Here is a 20,486-nt window from a genome sequence, read left to right on the forward strand (position 1 = left end):
AGCTGAAAAGCCAGAGGTCAACCTTTTCCAGTTTATTTCATAAAACCTCCTAGTTAGTGTTAAGCATTTCTACAAGCAGGCAACATTTTTTTTTAACGGTATATTATAAAATTTCTGTATTGTTAAAGGAAATATTCACAATTTATATAACTTTCAAGTTTATAAATTACAACACAGACATCTATTAGGAGTTGGTAAAACAGGCTTATCCCTTGAGAATATAAAAAAGAAGTGTCTGACTTCTGAATTCTAGTAATAGAAAAATATCCTTATTTTAACCTTTAGTCTATGAAAAATATATATGCCAGCATGACATAACATGTTGAAAAGTAATCTGAGATTTTTTAAGTCTAATTAGTATTCTTGACAAAGTTCAATCTTAATACACTGAACTTGCATATCTAACTATTGCCACAGATGCCAACACTGAGAAGTTAATGACTTTGTTTAGTTATAAACTGTAACTTCTTTCACGCCTTTTTAAAAAACAAAATGGCTCTCATTCCACATTGAACCAACTACACCAAGATTTCCCCCTTCTCTTCCTGGGGTTTCAACAATTCTATTACAGTCCTGCTGTTCCATATGATCTCTCCAATGATACCAATGAAAATAAACTTGAAATAAACTTTTTTGGATTTCTTTAAAATTAGAAATATATAAGACTTCTCTAAAAATTTTTTAAAAACATTTTCTATACTAGTCGTCAAATAACAAATTAAAGGTAAAGACACCTGCTTATAATGTCAGTTTACCTCCCTGATCTGTCTGTTGGTTAGATTTGACACACCTACTGGATTTTGCTAAGTAAACCTAATAAAGTCAAACAAAATCAAGTCTGTAACGTTTACATTAAAAGAAATCATTCATTACGTCTGTATAACACAGCTTCACTATTAGTGGATGCAAACTAAATTATACTTATTAGCTAAAATAAAGCACAATTTTGGACCTGCCCTCTAGTGTTGAGAAAGCAAATTAAGCTCTCAGAGATCTTTTTTTAAAAAAGTACAACCATGAAGTTCAGCAAAAACAATTTTATTTAACTAAATTTACATTGTTTTCCTTGAATTAATCCATATGCATATACATACTACTTTTATTTCAGATATTCAAGTATAATAAATGCAAGTTTTCACTGGTCATCAGTGAACAAATTCTTTGATATTATTGATAACTACTTAAAGCCAGCTTTAAAATTTCTTTTTCAGTTTTAGAAAAACACCACAAAATTACTAACAATTTATACATTTTAAAAACTGCCTAAAAGCATGTAAATATCTACGGCTCAGTTGATAGTACATACAGTTGATAGTTAACACTAATGCTGACACAATTTAAAAGATCGTTATCATTCATTTGAATCATGAGGATCTTCATATTAGCAAAAATTAAGTATGAAATTAGAAAACAATTCCTTACCTTGACTGCATTTTCAGAACCTTCCTCTTTAAAATCTTCGTATTTCATTACTTCAGCCATAATGAATCCTTTTTCAAAATCTGTGTGAATCTTTCCTGCAGCTTGAGGAGCCTTCGTCCCTTTCTTTGAAAAGGAAGACCAGGGAAAACTAATTGCATTTAAGATGACTGACTGAAAGCGTAGAGTTTCTTTTCTTTTATCTGCAGTTGGGTTCAACTTAAACTTAGTTTAATAACAGTTAAGATGTCTGATATACAATTAGAACATTTTCAATATAGGGCACTATCTGTGTAGCAGATTTAGCACAGACAAATCAGTAGATGTTAAAGAAGCGTAGCTTTGTTTTTCCTAACAGTCATCCACAGATTTATCGATTTAGATGCAGTGGCCTGGTTTGGTGTAGGTTTCATTTCGATTTTCTATTCTTCCCGGTGGAAAAAAAAAATAAGGATTTAAAAAGTAGCTTTCAAGCTGAATTATCAAAGGTTTTAAAAAGATAAAAAGCCTTGAAAATTTCAGCTCATCTAAAGAACATGTAAAAATCAATATATAAAGGGACATTTTTAAGATATTTCCAACAAATCATACAATCTATGTTCAGCAGATAATTTTTAAATCCTCATAAAATTTTGAACACTTTACATAATAAACCCTGCCTCTAACCACCATGAGAGAAAATTCAAGTTGATATAGGAAGAGAAATGTCTTATAATTACCCCATATGTTAAACTGCAAGGACATACATTCCAGACACACACAACCATGGAAAGAAATTTGAGAAATAATGGTGACCTAAAGGCTGCTTAATAAAGCATGTTAAAGTGATAAGGAGTCTGACACTATAAAGCACAGTTTTTACAATAAAAGATGTATTGGGTTAATATGGCTACTCACTGATGCTTACCTGACTAAATATCCTAGCACATTAAATCATGGATACTTACAATCAGTCTTAAGATAAACCAGCTTTCACATTTTCAAGCCCAGAACATGTTATCTTTCCTTTTGCACATACTTAAGTTTGGAAGTTTTAAGGCTTTAAAATATACAGTAAAAATAAACCCTAGCAATTTGTTTACCAACCCAAATTGCTTTGACATAATTTGTATGTCGATATAAAAGGACCTTAGTTATAAGTCAATCAAACATTTTTTTTTAAAACAAAGAAAAGAGGAGATCAAAGAAAAGTGAATCTCACATTCACACGACGCCTTTAACATTATGCTGAACTGACTTCATGTTCCTATCCATCTTAAATCAAAATAAATGTAATAATAAATTAATGTAGCCAGTGAAAACAGGAATGAAAGCAGCCCTAAAATTCATAATAAAAGAATGAATAAGACACTGAATATTTCTGAAAGTTCAGATGTTATTTTTAGATTCTGTAACACAATTTTGGATTACATATGTTTCAAAATATTTTTCAACAGTAACTACTGTATCACAATGTATTTTCATTTAAAAGCCAGCCATTACAGGTCTGTTTCTATTGTCCTTTGGGAATAAATTAGTCATTCTTTCTGGTGGCAATCAGTTATATATCAATATTTTTAAAATACGCATCACATTATTAAAGAAGACTGAATATAAAATACTGTAAAAATAAACACTATTTCTATAAATTCAAATTTTAAAAGGCATGAATTATTACACATTGAGTTTAGCTCTTTGAACCCAACTGTGTATCTATGAAGAGCATAATGATGTCATATTGCTTTTATTGCTGAAAATGTAATCCGAGCAAAGCAAAGGAGGAAAGAACCACCCGCAACCCAAACAAACTTAGCGAATACAAAATGAAAAGCAACATCAATTTCACTGCAGACAAACCCAGTCACACAGATTAAGCAAGCACAATACTGGTGCGTCTTATCTCTGACCACAGGAGGAGGGTAGACAGATTCTACAGGATGAAGAAATTCAGACTATGTAATAGGCAGAATCAATTGTTACCTGCCTCAATCAATGCCGCTCCACTTTCACTGTTCAGCAGCTCACAAATAATTAAAGTTATCCTGGACAAAAACCTCATCTGTAATGACTAGCTAACCGCCACCATGACAAACTTCAAAGTCAGTGATATCAATCTGAATTCAATAGTGTGGAACTGGATATAGCTGATGAATAAGTATGAATCTTACCCTGATGGTCCATGCACGCACTTCATCTGGGCCTGCAGTGAAAAAGTATTCTAGTTGGAGTGCTGCAAACCCAGCCTTAATGATCTTTGGCAAAGCGCTGAAATAAAATGAAACAAATTCACTCAACATATAAGTACATTGTGCCAGAGATCAGTATGAACTTAAAATATTCATTTCAAGAAGAAAATGTTAGAGAGATTAGTAAATGACCATTTTTTTAAAATAATACACTTGAAGAGGTCAGAAAGCATATAACTATTCCTAAAAAAAAATCTCTTCAAAATTAGTCTTAATTATATTAGTCTGAATATATCATTTTGAATTGTTTACTATAGAAAAAGAAAAATTTGATCTACCCATTCTATGGTTATTTTCCTCCAATATCAATTATTTCCCAGACATGGGTCATGAAAGCAAAATTATTTGATTGAAATCCAATGATTAAACAATATATTACTGTTACTCAGAAAAAAATTAAGGCAACTGATTCACTCTTTCCCCGCCCCCACTGAACATGACGAAAGAGTTTTGGCGATCATTCCTTCTCAAAAATATACATAACTAATACCTATGTTATAATTAAAACACTGTACGGAGATGACAGATGACAGTTAAAAACTTAATTTAAAATAAATCTTTTCACTCTGTCTCATGGTAAAGAAAGGAGAAGATTCCCTCTTTATAATGGTAATTACTCTGTCATTTATTATTCTATCAGCGCAAGCAATTAAATTACTGCAAGGAAATAGTTGATAATAAAGTGTAGGGAAAATGAATGCTAATTAACCTTTGTGTCATGTTCGCTTCCAGATACTTCTGTCTCTCCTCAGCACTCAATTCTTGCAACCTGAGCTCCAAGGCCCCACTAAAAGGAATGACCAAGGCACCTGGGTCACACTTGTCCACCCACTCTTTAATTTTTATCAACCTGTAGACAAAAAAGGGCACAACATTATCTTGTAGTGCATGCATGACTGTCCCACATTCATTATTATCAAGTAGCACATACATATTCATAAGAATTGCACGGTTTTATGATGCCATCTTTTTGTGTATAGCTTTCCAAGGTCAAGGCATTAACAGGCAGCAACTGCTTCAGGTATACGCCATAGTATTTTACTGTAATCTAGTTTTACTTTAACATATTATCTATAGTAACTATCGTACAAATATTTTAAAACTTTTTGCAGTTACACTAAATTCTTTCAGTATTAACACCTGTGACCTTGAGAATCTCAATGTTATGACTTATTATCTTCCTTTACAAAATAAATTTTTAAAAAGCAAAAAGCACAAAGTTCTGGATTTACAGGAATCGCACCTAAAAGTATCAGCTAATTTTGAGGAGCTTTGACAAATAATTAATTTGTTCCCCCCAGATATCTATATGCCTGGTTCAATTCCTTCTTGGACTAACAAGACCTTACAGTTGTCACTGGTTTTGAGATTTTTGCTAATCCCCCTCAAAAAGTCCAAATATACAGGTTTACAAACCTAGTTGATTGTGTATACATTGTTCTTACGAATCTCACTTTTGTAGGATCATGAATAACAGAACTACAGAGGAAATAAATTCCTTTAATAGAAAAGGGTTTGGAAAGTCAAATCAGTTAGGAAATTGATATCAAGTATTACCTGAAAAGACATTATTGATTCTTTTCAGAATCATTTCAAATTCTAAATCATTATTGAGTGATTTCTTCCCAAGCATGGAATTATTTTTATTTTTAATTTTTTTTTTAATTGAAGGATAACTGCTTTACAGAATTTTGTAAGCATGGAGCAATTTAGCAAAGTGGCAGTTAGAGCATAAATAAAATAAGTGTAGTGAGTATATTAACTAGGTTCTGATCCTACCACTATGCTAGCTTTTTACTCTTGGGCAGGTTTCTAAACCTTTCTAAACTTCAGTTTCCTTATTCACAGAAATAGTAAGAGTACACATTATACTGTAGGTAAAGAACATAGAAAAGTAAAACTTGGCATATCATAAACAAATATTAACAGCAATTACTATTAATATTTTTTATTCTCAGATAATCAAAGCAGATATGCCTATGATTCTGGGATAGAGCTTAGTATGGAAATGGGTATAGATTTCACAGTTCAATGTATATCACTTATACTTGTCTCCCATATTTAGACCAAGGCTTTAATTAACTATCATGGTAGAAAATTGAGGCAGAAATCCTTAAAAAAAGACAATGTAAAATGTCACTACAGTGGATAAGAAACACAAGAACTAAACCCTAACACTCACCATCAAACAAAACGGCAGGGATCAGAGTTACCAGAAAATTAAGAACATGGACTACTGAGTAGAATGGGGTAAAGGAATGAAAAATTCACACAATAGTTCATACATGTTTGCTATATGAGGCTAACCTATAATTTATTTATTTAATATTTATCAACGGGGAACTCCCTGGTGGTCCAGTGGTTAAGATTCCATGCTTTCACTGCAAGGGACACAAATTCAATCCCTGGTTGGGGAACTAAGATCCCACATGCTGCATGGTGTGGCCAAAAAAAAACCCTATCAGTGATTTTTTTATCTTTGTAATATTTTTTTTCCCCTTTTGGTCATATCCTAGAAATAATGGACCAATCCCTAAGATGTATTTTGGAATCAAATATATGTCCTTTAAAAGAAGAAATCCAAACCAGTTGTTTTCTTATGTTTCCAAAATTAAGAAGGAAAGAACATTATGAGATTCTAACTCATTTTATAGACTTACACTATTCAAACAAAACTGTATTTTAAAATTTGCCATTGATGGTCTAGTAACCACAAGCCAAAATCAGAAATCAGAAATGTCATAAAAAAAAGGAAAAATAACATACCAAATATAGATTCAATGAAAATAAAACAAGCCCATGCAAAAGAAAACAAAAATATCATACATATTTTGTTTCAAAAATATGGTCAACATAGCTAATAAAACTAGAACAGTTATGAGACAACAAGATAAGAAATAATGACTTTGGCTAAAATATCAATTCAGAATAACAATAGTTTTACCTCGTCATTTTAACAGCCTTTCCTGCAGATTTCTCAGAGGGATTATTTGCATTCCTCAGGTGTTCTATTGTACAATTCAGATGAATAAAGACTTACAAATCATTCCTCTACCGCCAATGTGAGACTTTGATCTGGTGAATACACTATTGTACCTTAACTATAATTGGCAAAAAACCTGACAGTGTAGAGCATCACAAGCTTAATAACAAAGGAGAATATCTCAAAGTGTTGACAGATGATCTTCATAATGCAGAAGCAGAGCTGGTACATTTTAGCAATAAATGAGCACTGAGGTCTAAAGGTCTCTAAAGTGACTGACATCAGACCTGCTATAGCCTCACTAAAAGAAAAAGGTACCGTGGCACTCTCCGTAAAGTGAGTTAGGTCTTTGCCTGCAAGCTTCACTTTTGTGACTTTCCCTGTCATAGAAAACACAGGGAAGATGAAAAGTGAGTTAGGTTCTTTGGCTGTCTGCTTTACTTTTGTTACTTTTACTATCAAACAAAAGTGAGAAATACCCCAAAGTAATTTTTAATTACATATTTGAAATAAACCTTGAGTAATTAAAAATATGACTTGATTTCAAGATTATAGACTAAAATACATATAATATATCTATTAAGCCTGATGGTTACAAAAGTGTGATAATGAGGCCAAGATCACAAGTTTGAACCCCATTGGGACCAGTTACCTTTTGCAGAAAGCTATCTATTCTGTTGCTGCAAACCGTACCCCAAACTCATCTCTAAAATGTGAGCTATGGCACATGAGGGAATATGGAAAATCAAAGTTGCACTCAGGACCACTACAAGAAAAACAATTTCAAGTACAATACATTCTGTCAAAGTGACTGAATAGTAATCTCCATACACAAATGTTAGCAAATATCTAAAGAAAACTATCTAATAGTAACCAAAATAATAATGATATTGTCATAGAATACCAAATTATAGGAGGGGAGAAGAAACAGTAAAGACAGTACACTCCCAAGGAGTTAAACTGTAAAGACTTCCACAACATTCATTTTATAAATTTATATAAATAAATTATTGCACAAAGCTGCAGATTACCGATAAGGAGTCAGAGCCACACTGATTTCCCCAAAGTTTTATGAGTAACAAATGGAAAAAAGAACTGCCATTAGTGGTACTTTTCTTCCTACTAATGATTCTACAGCAAGCAGACTAAGCAGGGACAATCAATTTTAAGGCTAAAGGGTTATGCTTTGAAATTCACTGGCAGGTTTTGATATGGTAGAGTCTTTGGCAAAATGAGATCTTTAGTATTAAGCTAGCTTTAGATTTCTAAAAGATTATGTCTCAAATTTATTTTTGGTTTTATAATCTGACCTTCTTATCCAGTCACAAAATTTCAGATTTTATAATTTGATTTTCCTTGGGTTAATTTACATGGTTTGTATTTCTCTTCCCAGATACAAATTTTATTTCTAAAAATTACATTTGCCTGTCTTTGAAATCTACCAGTTCTTTTTTGGTAACATTTTATTCTTGTTTAATGAATTCTCATTGCCTACAATATTTTTAAAAGATTAATTGAAGGTTTCTTTCAGACTGTTCTAATTACTTCTAGTTTCTTGTGTGTAACTCTGCCTGACTCCCTTTAACATGCCATCTTCTAATCTCTCAAAACAGGTGGCTCCTGTGTATATGCTGTTATTCTTGGATGTGTGATCATTTGGCAGGAGCTGTTTAGTTCCAAGAGAACCTGTGATCAAACCCCTGGGTTGCTGAGATATATCTATGACATAGTTTTGTGGGTTTTTTTCCTTCTAGGGAAAGACCTATGGAGGATTTGGGTCTCTGGATCATTTGGAGGCTTAGAGTTTCTGCACTAGGTTATTGGTAATGTAGACAGTGAGGCCCAGTCTCTAGTTTCCTGAGAATAACAGTTTCTTCCCTTTTATAAAAGGGTGGGAGCTGGGGGTGCAGGTTTCTAGTGTCTGACGTGGAAAGGACAGCTCTTTCTAGGTTTTACGAGTGTGCGGTTCTGGCACCTGTAGCGTGTGCCTTGAGTCTTATTCCTATATGGACACTAAGGCCTCTAAGCCATATGAGATATTTTCCCTGAGGGCCATACACTGTTGAGTTCACTTTCTACTATCAAAAGAGTTTCCTCTTTGTTTCTGACACCTTGAGAACCCCTTTTCTTGCTTTCAAGTCCTGCCATGTTCTAAAACTACCACATCATCAAAAATACTATCTTTCCTGGTTATTTCCTCTGATGTTTCTATATACTAGAAACAAGAAAGGAGCTTCTTGTAGTGGCTGAGTCCACCTCAGTGGTACTATTTGATATTCTGCATAAAACTAAATTTTTGCAACTTAAACTCCTGAAATACTTTTCTCTGATATACTTTAATATGAATTTTAATTCTTTTCTACACTTCATGTCCATCCAGCCATTCAACTATGCCCGGCTATTCAAACTCTGATTTTCTAAAAATCCTTTAAAGATGGCACAATTTAGCACTAAAGCCAAGTTCAATTCAGTTCAGTTGCTCAATTGTGTCTGACTCTTTGTGATCCCATGAACTGCAGCATGCCAGGACTCCCTGTCCATCACCAACTCCCGGAGTCCACCCAAACCCATGTCCATTGACTTGGTGATGCCATCCAACCATCTCATCCTCTGTCGTTCCCTTCTCCTCCTGCCCTCAATCTTTCCCAGCATCAGGGTCTTTTCAAATGAGTCAGCTCTTCGCATCAGGTAGCCAAAGTATTGGAGCTTCAGCTTCAACATCAATCCTTCCAATGAACACCCAGGACTGATCTCCTTTAGGATGGACCGGTTGGATCTCCTTGCAGTCCAAGGGACTCTCAAGAGTCTTCTCCAACACCACAGTTCAAAAGCATCACTTCTTTGGCACTCAGCTTTCTTTATAGTCTAACTCTCACATCCATACATGACCACCGGAAAAACCATAGCCTTGACTAGATGGACCTTAGTCGGCAAAGTAATGTTTCTGCTTTTTAATATGCTGTCTAGGTTGGTCATAACCTTCCTTCCAAGGAGTAAGCATCTTTTAATTTCATGGCTGCAGTCACCATCTGCAGTGATTTTGGAGCCCCCCAAAATAAAGTCAGCCACTGTTTCCACTGTTTCCCCATCTATTTGCCATGAAGTGATGGGACTGGATGCCATGATCTTCGTTTTCTGAATGTTGAGCTTTAAGCCAACTTTTTCACTCTCCTCTTTCACTTTCATCAAGAGGTTCTTTAGTTCTTCTTCACTTTCTGCCATAAGGGTGGTGTCATCTGCATATCTGAGGTTATTGATATTTCTCCCAGCAATCTTGATTCCAGCTTGTGCTTCCTCCAGCCCAGTGTTTCTCATGATGTACTCTGCATATAAGTTAAATAAGCAGGGTGACAATCTACAGCCTTGACGTACTCCTTTTCCTATTTGGAACCAGTCTGTTGTTCCATGCCCAGTTCTAACTGTTCCCATCTTTTAAAGAATTTATAGATATACCATAAATCCAGGGGGCACTGATAAATACTGAGCTTGTGTCTAGTCTTCTTCCTTGCAAGTTTCCTCTCATTTTTATTAAAACTGCTCACAGTCCCAAATAATGACTTTAAGAAAATCACATTTTTCTTTTCCATTTTCCAAACATGTTCACTGCAAATTAATGCTCATTTGCAGCATTCTAAAAGAAACAAACATATACCCCAAAAACAATATTCATTCAAGACCAAATAATTAGCTCTAGAACATTCAAAGTTCCCAACCCTTCAAAATTTTGTTTGAATAAAGTTACTAGAGTGAGGTTATTAAGGAAGTCAATGGGAAAAAAAGAGCTAGAAAGAAGTAATACCAAAAACTTCTAATCTAATTATTAGTCTTGGAAATCTAATCCCTCTTCTAAAAGAGATCTCCATCTGTTATCTATGTAACTGACTTCAGGTTTCAATGTTCTTGTCTGACTTGATGGAACTGTGCAGGACAACAATTGAACTCTGCTCCACAGAGTGTGGTCTCATCACCTGGGTGCTCTTTAGAAATGAAGAATCTCAGAATTTGCATTTTAATAAGATCCTCAGGTATTTCACATGCACACTAAACTTTCAGAAGCACTGAATTAAAGGACTTTGAAAATAAAAGCACTTTAAGTGAAAACATGAAAATGTCTGCAAGAATTCTGCAGACCAACTGATAACTAAGCAGATGTTGACTACCTATCGTATTGACACGAGAGGAGTGAGAATAATAGAAAAATTCCTGCTTACATCTCCCAGGCTCAAAACTAAAAGAGAAAAAACTTACCAGAATTCCAGAAAGTATAAGGAAAATGTTTGCTCTGACACCCCTGCAGTATCAAAGACATTTTAGATTCAGGGTAAAAATAATTAAACAGAATTACTATGGTCAGCAGTTTCTTTATAAGACATAATTATGTCTCTCTTATTCTAGTAAGCCTCAATACCTGGAAAAACATCTGTAAGTTCACTTTGGAATCTAGATTCAAATTATAAGAAATGGGCCCAGCAAAGAGGACTCTGTGAAATCTGAATTCATATCGAGTAAAAGGGATATTACCACAAATTGTTCCCTATGAGGACCTCACAGAACCACTGTCTGGAAAACCCTGTTCATTTTTGGAGTCACTGTATTAAAAGTGGCATTTGTACATATACATATTTGTACACACACACACACAAATGTTGCAATGAATAAATACTAGAAAACTTAAGGATGAATCCTAATTACTTTGAATAAATCATAGTAATCCCATTCTCCAGCTGGCACCTTGACTGAGAGTTACCATGTGAACCAGTTCTGGTCAATAGGGCATGAGAGGAAGCTTGCTACAGGCTTCAAGAAGATTCTGAAAGGCTCCTTTAGCTCTTAAAAAGGGTAAAGAAGAGTGTCTCTGCTGGGCACTATGTCTGGATTTTATCTCTAGAATTCTAACAGCTATACTTTGACCAAAAGAATGGATGTAAGGAAAGATGAGAAAAACCCTTGTTCTTAAAACTATCACAGGAACACTGAATTAACCAAACCTGGAGACAAACTACCCTGGGTTTAACTATTACATGTTGGGATTGTCTTTGTTATTTGTAGCATCCTGATACTGACTCTGATCACATTTTAGAGTTCTCTTCATTTGAATATATGAATGCAGCTCCTCTTAAATGGTCTAACTCTAACTTATTTTTCAGAATAGCAGCTATTGTAGAGCCTTCCCCGAGCGTCCATATAGATAGATGTTATTACCACACTCCATCCTATGTTATAAACTGCCTATTTGGCAGGGGGGTTATCTCTTCGCAGTATAATAAAAACTTTGTGAGGTCAGGCACTTGTCTTTGTTCCCTGATACATCCACAGAACTCTGCTAGCACAGCACTGGCATAAAGTGAACGTTCAAACATTTTCTGAATGGATAACAAAGTGGAAAGTGTTTTGAAAATAATTAGCTGAGGGACTATAAGTAGTATTTAAGTTCTCTTCGCTTTAGTTTACGCACCTGCAAAATGCTGAGTAGTTTTCAAATGGTTCTGGGTTCCCTACAGGAACTTTCAAGATGCTAGGAGGAGAAACCGTGGAAAGAGAAAAAGAGGAACAAGAGGGAGGTTTGAAACTCTCCACTTTTGCATTTCAACCAGAGCTGCATCATTCTGCCATGTTGGATTTTTGCATCAGAGTTCATCAGAAGAAAGAGTTCTGCTGTTTTCAACAACTCTAAAGTTCAATGATTAAGTGATCCTTTTAAGACTGCAAACTCTATCATTTTATACCATATGCCAGAAAGTGAATACAAATGCTAAAATCTTAAAGAACTTCAAATTGTTGCTTAAATGTTATTTTCTACCATCTTAAAAAAAAGGAAAAGCTCTCCTTTTCCATTTTATGTCACTCTATTCCCCCACTTTGACTTATTTTTCTTCATAGCACTTTATTATGTTCTTAGTGTTTATTGTCTTCCACTCATTATTTCATTCCCTACTCCAGGTGATCTTCCTGACCCAGGCATTGAACCTGTGTCTCTTGTGTCTCCTGCATTGGCAGGGGGATTCTTTACCACCAGTGCCACGTGGGAAGCCCCACTGGTAAACCCACTTACTCCCTTATTCAGTTCAGTTCAGTTGCTCAGTCGTGTCCGACTCCTTGCAACCCCATGAACTGCAGCATGCCAGGCCTCCCTGTCCATCACCAACTCCTGGAGTCTACCCAAACCCATGTCCATTGAATCAGTGATGCCATCCAACCATCTCATTCTCCGTCGTTCCCTTCTCCTCCTGCCCTCAATCTTTCCCAGCATCAGAGTCTTTTCAAATGAGTCAGCTCTTTGCATCAGGTGGCCAAAGTATTGGCGTTTCAGCTTCAGCATCAGTCCTTCCAATGAACACCCAGGACTGATCTCCTTTAGGATGGACTGGTCGGATCTCCTTTAGGATGGACTGGTCGGATCTCCTTGCAGTCCAAGGGACTCTCAAGAGTCTTCTCCAACACCACACTTCAAAAGCATCAATTCTTTGGTGCTCAGCTTTCTTTGTAGTCCAACTCTCACATCCATACATGACCACTGGAAAAATCATAGCCTTAACTAGACGGACCTTTGTTGACAAAGTAATGTCTCTGCTTTTCAATATGCTGTCTAGGTTGGTCATAGCTTTCCTTCCAAGGAGTAAGCAAGCGTCTTTTAATTTCATGGCTGCAATCACCATCTGCAGTGATTTTGGAGCCCAGAAAAATAAAGTCAGCCACTGTTTATTAGGGCAAGGAATTTTTAAAAATATTTTGTTCACTGCAATATTTCCAGCACTACTTATGATAGAAAAAATAATCACAATATAGTGGATTTTCATTCCCAAGGTAAATCTGTGGCTTGAACTACTACACCCTACCCTACCTCACCCCCAGCCCTTGTAAACTACCATACTTCGTTTTTATGAGTGTGATTAATTTAGATACCTCTTACAAGTAGAATCATATGGTTTTTGTCTTTTTTTTTGTGATTGGCTTATTTTACTTCAAAATGTCCTCAAGGTTCATACACGTTATAGCAGATGACATGATTTCCTTTTTTTTAAAGACTGAATAATATTCCGTTGTATGTATATACCACATTTTGTTTATCCTTTCATTCAATGAGGGATATTTCTTAGGATAAATGTTTATTCAAGTCCTTTGCCCATTTAAAAATTGGGTTAATTAGGATTTTGTTGTTGTTGTTGTTGTTGAGATTATGATATGATCATTGGATTTTTGAAAGGGTACTATCACAATTCAATAGGGAAATAATAGTTAACAAATGGGCCTTAGACAAGTGAATATCCACAAACAAAAGTTAAAATGGACCAAAGATCTAAATGTAAGAGTTGAAACTATAAAACTCTTCAAAGAAAGCAGGTGGAAATCTTTACATTTTTGGATTAGGCAATAATAGGTTCTTAGATATGATACTTAAAACACAAACAACCAAAGAAAAAATAAATTAGAATTTATCAAAATTTAAAATTTTGTGCACCAAAAGACACTATCAAGACAGTGAAGTGACAATACATAGAATGGAAAAAAAATGTTTGGAAAGTATGTTTCCGATAAGGGCCAAGTAAAGAAACTATGCTAACAAATTCAATTACAGATGTGCAACAAGCATTTACACAAGGAACTATATTCAATATCTTATAATAAACTACAATGGAAAATAATCTGAGAAAATATATAACTGAATTACTTTGCTGTATACCTGAAACCAATACAATATTATATATCAAATATATACTTCAAGAAAAAAGCACCACTAAATAATAATGAAAACTTAACACTCAGTAATAAAAAGAAACTCAATTTTAAATGGGCAAAGGATTTGTTTCTCCCAAAGGTATACAAATGGCCAACATGTATATGAAAAGATGTTTACTATCACTTATCATCAGAGAAATGTACAAATCAAAACCAAAATGGGATATCATTCTATACCCACTGAAGTGAAGTGAAGTCACTCAGTTGTGTCCAACTGTTTGCGACCCCATGGACTATAGCCTACCAGGCTCCTCCATCCATGGGATTTTCCAAGCAAGAGTACTGGAGTGGGGTGCCATTTCCTTCTCCAGGGGATCTTCCCGGACCCAGGGATTGAACCCAGGTCTCCCACATTGTGGGCAGAAGCTTTACCGTCTGAGCCATTAGGGAAGTCCTCTATATCCACTAGGATGGTTAAAAACATAAAAAGATGGACAATAAGTGCTATATCCATACAGTGGAAAGTAATTCAGTCATAAAAAGAAATGAAGTACTGATATATGCTACAACATGGATGAACCTTAAAAAACATTATACTAAATAAAAGAAGCCACAGACAAAAGGCTACATTTGTATGACTTCAATTTATATGAAATATCCTCAGTGGACAAATTCAAAGACACAGAAAGTAGATTAGTGGTTGCCTGGGCCTAGGCAGAGAAGGCAATGGGGAGTGACTATTAATGGGCAAAGAGCTTCTTTCTGGGGTGATGAAAATGTTTTGAAACTAGTGTTGATGGTGGCAAGTTGTGGATATACTAAAACCTACTTTAAAAAGGAAACTTTTGTGCATATTAATTATCTGAAAAATAAAAAACCCAAAGTTAAACTGAGAATTTAAAAATAAAAGACAAAAATGCTAATACTTTGCACATTGTGATCCTATAATATCTAACCTTCCTGTAGAAATAGAAGGGATCAATAGAAAAAGCAGAGATTTTGGAGTAAGTACCAATTCAAATGCTAGTTTAATCACATACTAGCTATAAGATTCTGGGAAAGCTATTTAAGCTTCCTGAACCTCAGTTTAATCACCAACAACACAAATAATATATCCTCACAGGCTGATGTATTAAAGTGCTTGGAACACAGGAGGCCTTCAAAGGTTAGTCCCCAATCTTAGCTGTCTCCTATCAGTGTGTGGGTTTAATACAGAATTTTTAAAAAATGTTAGATTGCCTGGAAGTAAAGAATGACGGTTCTTTAAAAAACTGGGTCTGTATTTCTGGGAAGAAGTCTTGCCTAACCAACTTTTTATAGATAAAAAAGTAACTGGAAAGAATGCAAGCACAATGATTGTAAACATATACAGTAAGTAACTAAGTGTACTGATAAGCATTATGTTAAACCTTGAACAATCAACTTTGAAAAGGGGGGGTGTAAGGGATGGGGAAGAAAAAACAGATAAATGCATAATTTAAAAAGAGAATGATAAGCATTGTGATGGGAGAAGGAATGTACCACGGGCATGATTAAGAGGAGAACGTAAACAATCTTGATAAAGCAACATTTTGGCCTCATTAAAATAGAGAATTTTAGGAAAAGAAACCAATACATTTAGTGGTCTTTTCAATTATGTAACTTAAAAAATAAAAACAGGAAAAGCAGAAAAGGAACGGGGTTTTTGTTCATGACAGTAAGAAAGTAAGTAAGAAAGAAAGAAATCCCCAAGGGAAAGATCAAATGGGTATGTATGTCAGAATCAATCTGCACAGACTTCCTTTCCCATATGGATGCTTCTTGCTTGCTGCTGCTGCTGCTGCTACTAAGTCGCTTCAGTCGTGTCCGACTCTGTGCGACCCCATAGACGGAAGCCCACCAGGCTCCCCCATCCCTGGGATTCTCCAGGCAAGAACACTGGAGTGGGTTCATCCTCTGGAGGGGGCTTCCATATTCTAACAAAGGAGTCCATTCCCTCATGATCCAAATCCTCAGTCTATTTACCATGTGGGATACACATGGCCTGCATAAAGGGGCCGACACAGAAGGATACAAACCCAAGGTAAATAGTCATCATAAAAAAGAGAAAGGTCACCATTTGTGTATTTTTGGAGAACAGTGATTTGGGGACAGTGGAGAAGCAAGAAGCACTTAAAAAGACACAGGTTCTTAATGCAAACTTCAGTAGTTGCAGATAGATACACTGCTTCTGAAAGAAGATTATTCTGTTATAGGAATATCTATTTCAACATAATTTGGTATGCATAGTCTTAAAGTGCCAACTGGCTTTAGTAGACTATGTTTATACAAGAAAAGGGATAACTAGGAAATGTCAGAGTAGAATCACATCTATCAAAATTTGTAGTTGGTTTCATAGCTTATAGTTGGTACTAGCAAGTAATAATACATTGGAGTCCATTATTCTATTGAAAAGACATTATATGTAAAATGAGCTTTTGTAAATAAGACACAAAAGTTAATTTACTTTAATGAAAGGAATCCTATAATTAAAGGATACTCACACATAATCTCTTTGCCAAGAGAGGCAGTATAGAATATGGTTACAGAGAAATGAAGCCAGACAGAGGAGATTATCCTAGCCATGTCATGGAATCTTTGTAAAGTCTCAGTTTTCTCATCAATAAATGAGAGATAATAATAGCATCTACATCACAGGATTGCTGTGAAGATTAAGTAAGAAAGTGCATATAAGATGCTTAGCATGCTGATACAAGGTAAGTGATCAACATATGCTATCTATTATTAATAAAGCGAAGAATGGCTTTGCCTCTTTTGAACACCTCAATGTTCAGAACACAATTTCTTAAAAAGAAGTGTGTTGTATGTTTATCTGTGATCTGGCTATTAGTCAAATTTATCTGAGAAGACAGGTCTAGCACTAACCACTTCAAACTTTATTTATAGGGATTTCTTTTCTTTCTTATTTTCTCCTTAAACTGTCCTACCTGTGGTAACGGAAAATGGAAACATTTGCTACTCATTAAATTGCTGCTGAGTGATATTCTGGCAGTTTCCAAGAAGGGCAAAAATTTACCTAAGGTGCAAATATATTAAAAGAAAAACAGATTTGAAGTGAACCAGCAGGAAGTATATTTCACTTTGCTATAATTTCTAAACCGATATTAATCAAAGCAGTCAGTCTAGGAACCATTTGTTACTTGTCTCTGAGTACGGAAAGCCATGTCTTACTTCCTCTTCCCTGGCCATACTGGGAGACACAAAATTAATAAAACCTTTATTCCTTTGCTTGCATTCTCAGTTCAAAGGTTTTTCTCTATCACCTTTACACATTCCTGGCTATATTTGTATACTGTTTTACCCAATTTCACTTGAAAAGAAATTGCCAAAAGTAATTTTATTAATGACATATTAAACTATACTCTTGAATAGTTTCTCTTACCAAAATAATAACTATAAATGAGATATCAAATTCTATACAACTGACTTAAGCCCATGTTTAATTCTGTTCCTAGTATAGATATATCTTTTCTCTAATAATTAGTCTAAAAGTCATTAAAGTTAACCTATCTTTACATCATAATCAGGTAAATAAAATTAAAATAATATACCACTTTGGGGCTATTAAATGAGAAATGATTAAAGCAAGACTAACATCCAGTATTGGCCAGGGTTAAGGAAAATGTACTTTCTTGGATGGCTACAAGGATGTTTATACCTTCCTTACACACACACAAAAGTCAAATAATCTCAACAGAAAACAACAGTGTGGGATCTGGATAACTGAAGAGTTAATATCCAAATTATATAAAGGACTCATACAACTCAACATCAAAAAAAAAAAATCTGATTTAAAAATGGGCAGATAACCTGAATAGACACTTCTGCAAAAATCCAAAGCAAAACAAAAGGTCAAAAGACACTTGAAACGATGTCCAATATCACTAACCATCAGGGAAATGCAAATCAAAACCACAGGGACATATCACCTCAGGTCTGTCAGAATGGCTATCATTAGAAAGACAACAAATAACATTTGTTAGTAAGGACAGAGAGAAAAGAGAACACTGGGGCCCTGTTGGTGGGAATGCAAAGTGGTACAGCCACTACAGGAAAAGTATGACGGGTCCTCAGAAAGTTAAACATAACACTACTATATGATCCAGTAATTCCATTTGTAGGTACGTACCAAAGAAAAAAGGACTAACTCGAAAAGATACATGCTCCCCTATGCTCGCTATAGCATTGTTTACAATAGCCAAGACATGGAAGCAACCTGTGCCCACTGATGGATGAATGGATAAAGACCATCCTCCCCCTGCACCTCCCCACCGAAGTGGTATTTAGTCAGAAAGAAGAACGAAATCTTGCCATTGTGACCTAGGAGGTATTATTATTCTAACTGAAATAAGCAGAGAAAGACAAATTTCTATGATCTCAGTTATATGTGCAATCTAAAAAACAAAATGAAAACAGACTCACAGATACAGAGAACAAACTGGTGGTTGCTAGAGGGGAGAGTCTTTGCTGGAGATTGAGTAAAACAGATGCAAGGATAGGAGGGACAAACTTCCAGTGAGAAAATATTTAAGTTATGGGGATGAAACATACAGCATAAAGAATATTTAGCGAAGTGCTGGGTTGGTAGGATAAACGAGGTAAACATTGTCGTCATTTTCACACAACTTTATCAAGTCAGCCTATTGATCTTTTTAGGTATTTTAACGTATATTTGGATATACTTGTCAGGGGAACAAGGAGATTTTTTGATTTTATTAAAATTATTTTTTGTTGCAATATGATTAATAAAAATAAAATGTACGATTTAATGAATTTTGAGAATTTTATATACATATGTAACCACCACCCTCAAACAGACAACACTTTCAATGTCCCCAGAAAGTTCCCTTATGACCTTTCCCAGTCAATCCCCACTGCCTCTCCATGCTGATCTATATATTTTATTGGTGAGATGTATGATTTCCATCATATAAATATGTCACAATTTATTTATCCATTTTTCTACTAATGTGAGTTGCTTCCAGTTTGGGGCCATTATGAATAAAGTTGTTATTATTTTGTGAAACAATATTTATAATATATGTATGTATGTTTTCATTTATTTTAGATAAATATTAAAAGTTGGAATTACTGGGTCAGAGGGTAGATGTCTACTTAAAATAAATGGCCAATTTTCCAAGGTGATACAACAATTCCTGTTCTTCTTCCTTGTCCACATTTGGTGTTCTTAGTTACTTTAATTTTAGCCATTTCGGTGATTATGAAATCATATCTTACTGTGGTTTTAAACTGTCTTTCCCTGATGACTTAAGAGATGCTGAGTACCTTTTCATGTTTATTCATGTATCTTCTTTTGTGAAGTGTATGTATAAGTCTTTTGCCCATCCTTTAAATTAGGTTATTGGCCTTTATACTATTCTTTTGTAGAAATTTAAAAATATATTCTGGATATAAGTCCTCAGTCAGATATATGTATAATGAATATATTTTTTCCAGTTTGTGGCTAATCTATTCATTTTCTTAATGGCGTTTTTTGGTGAACAGAAGTTATTCATTATAATGAAACTGTTTTCTTTTATATTCAGTCAGTTCAGTTCAGGTGCTCAGTCGTGTCCGACTCTTTGCGACCCCATGAATCGCATCATGCCAGGCCTCCCTGTCCATCACCAACTCCCGGAGTTCAACCAGACTCACATCCATTGAGTCCGTGATGCCATCCAGCCATCTCATCCTCTGTCGTCCCCTTCTCCTCCTGCCCCCAATCCTTCCCAGCATCAGACTCTTTTCCAATGAGTCAACTCTTCACATGAGGTGGCCAAAGTACTGGAGTTTCAGCTTTAGCATCAGTCCTTCCAAAGAAATCCCAGGGCTGATCTTTAGGATGGACTGGTTGGATCTCCTTGTAGTCCAAGGGACTCTCAAGAGTCTTCTCCAACACCACAGTGCAAAAGCATCAATTCTTTGGCGCTCAGCCTTCTTCACAGTCCAACTCTCACATCCATATATGACCACTGGAAAAACCATAGCCTTGACTAGACGGACCTTAGTCGGCAAAGTACTGTCTCTGCTTTTGAATATGCTATCTAGGTTGGTCATAACTTTCCTTCCAAGGAGTATGCATCTTTTAATTTCATGGCTGCAGTCACCATCTGCAGTGATTTTGGAGCCCCCCCCCCAAAAAA

The 20,486-nt window shown here is 35.2% G+C and overlaps 1 protein-coding gene across 1 annotated transcript in view; it reads right to left on the reverse strand.

Moving 5' to 3' along the window:
• OLA1 (Obg like ATPase 1) overlaps positions 1-20,486 on the reverse strand; it is a 170,053-nt gene that overhangs the window by 2,411 nt on the left and 147,156 nt on the right. The window contains exons 8-10 of the mRNA XM_040229373.1: positions 4,354-4,494; positions 3,567-3,663; positions 1,423-1,545 (exon numbers count right to left, since the gene is read on the reverse strand). Coding sequence (XP_040085307.1) covers positions 1,423-1,545; positions 3,567-3,663; positions 4,354-4,494 — 361 coding nt within the window. The remainder of the gene's footprint in view (positions 1-1,422; positions 1,546-3,566; positions 3,664-4,353; positions 4,495-20,486) is intronic.

Source organism: Oryx dammah, unplaced genomic scaffold, assembly GCF_014754425.2.
Source record: "Oryx dammah isolate SB20612 unplaced genomic scaffold, SCBI_Odam_1.1 HiC_scaffold_27, whole genome shotgun sequence".
Lineage (NCBI taxonomy): Eukaryota > Metazoa > Chordata > Mammalia > Artiodactyla > Bovidae > Oryx > Oryx dammah.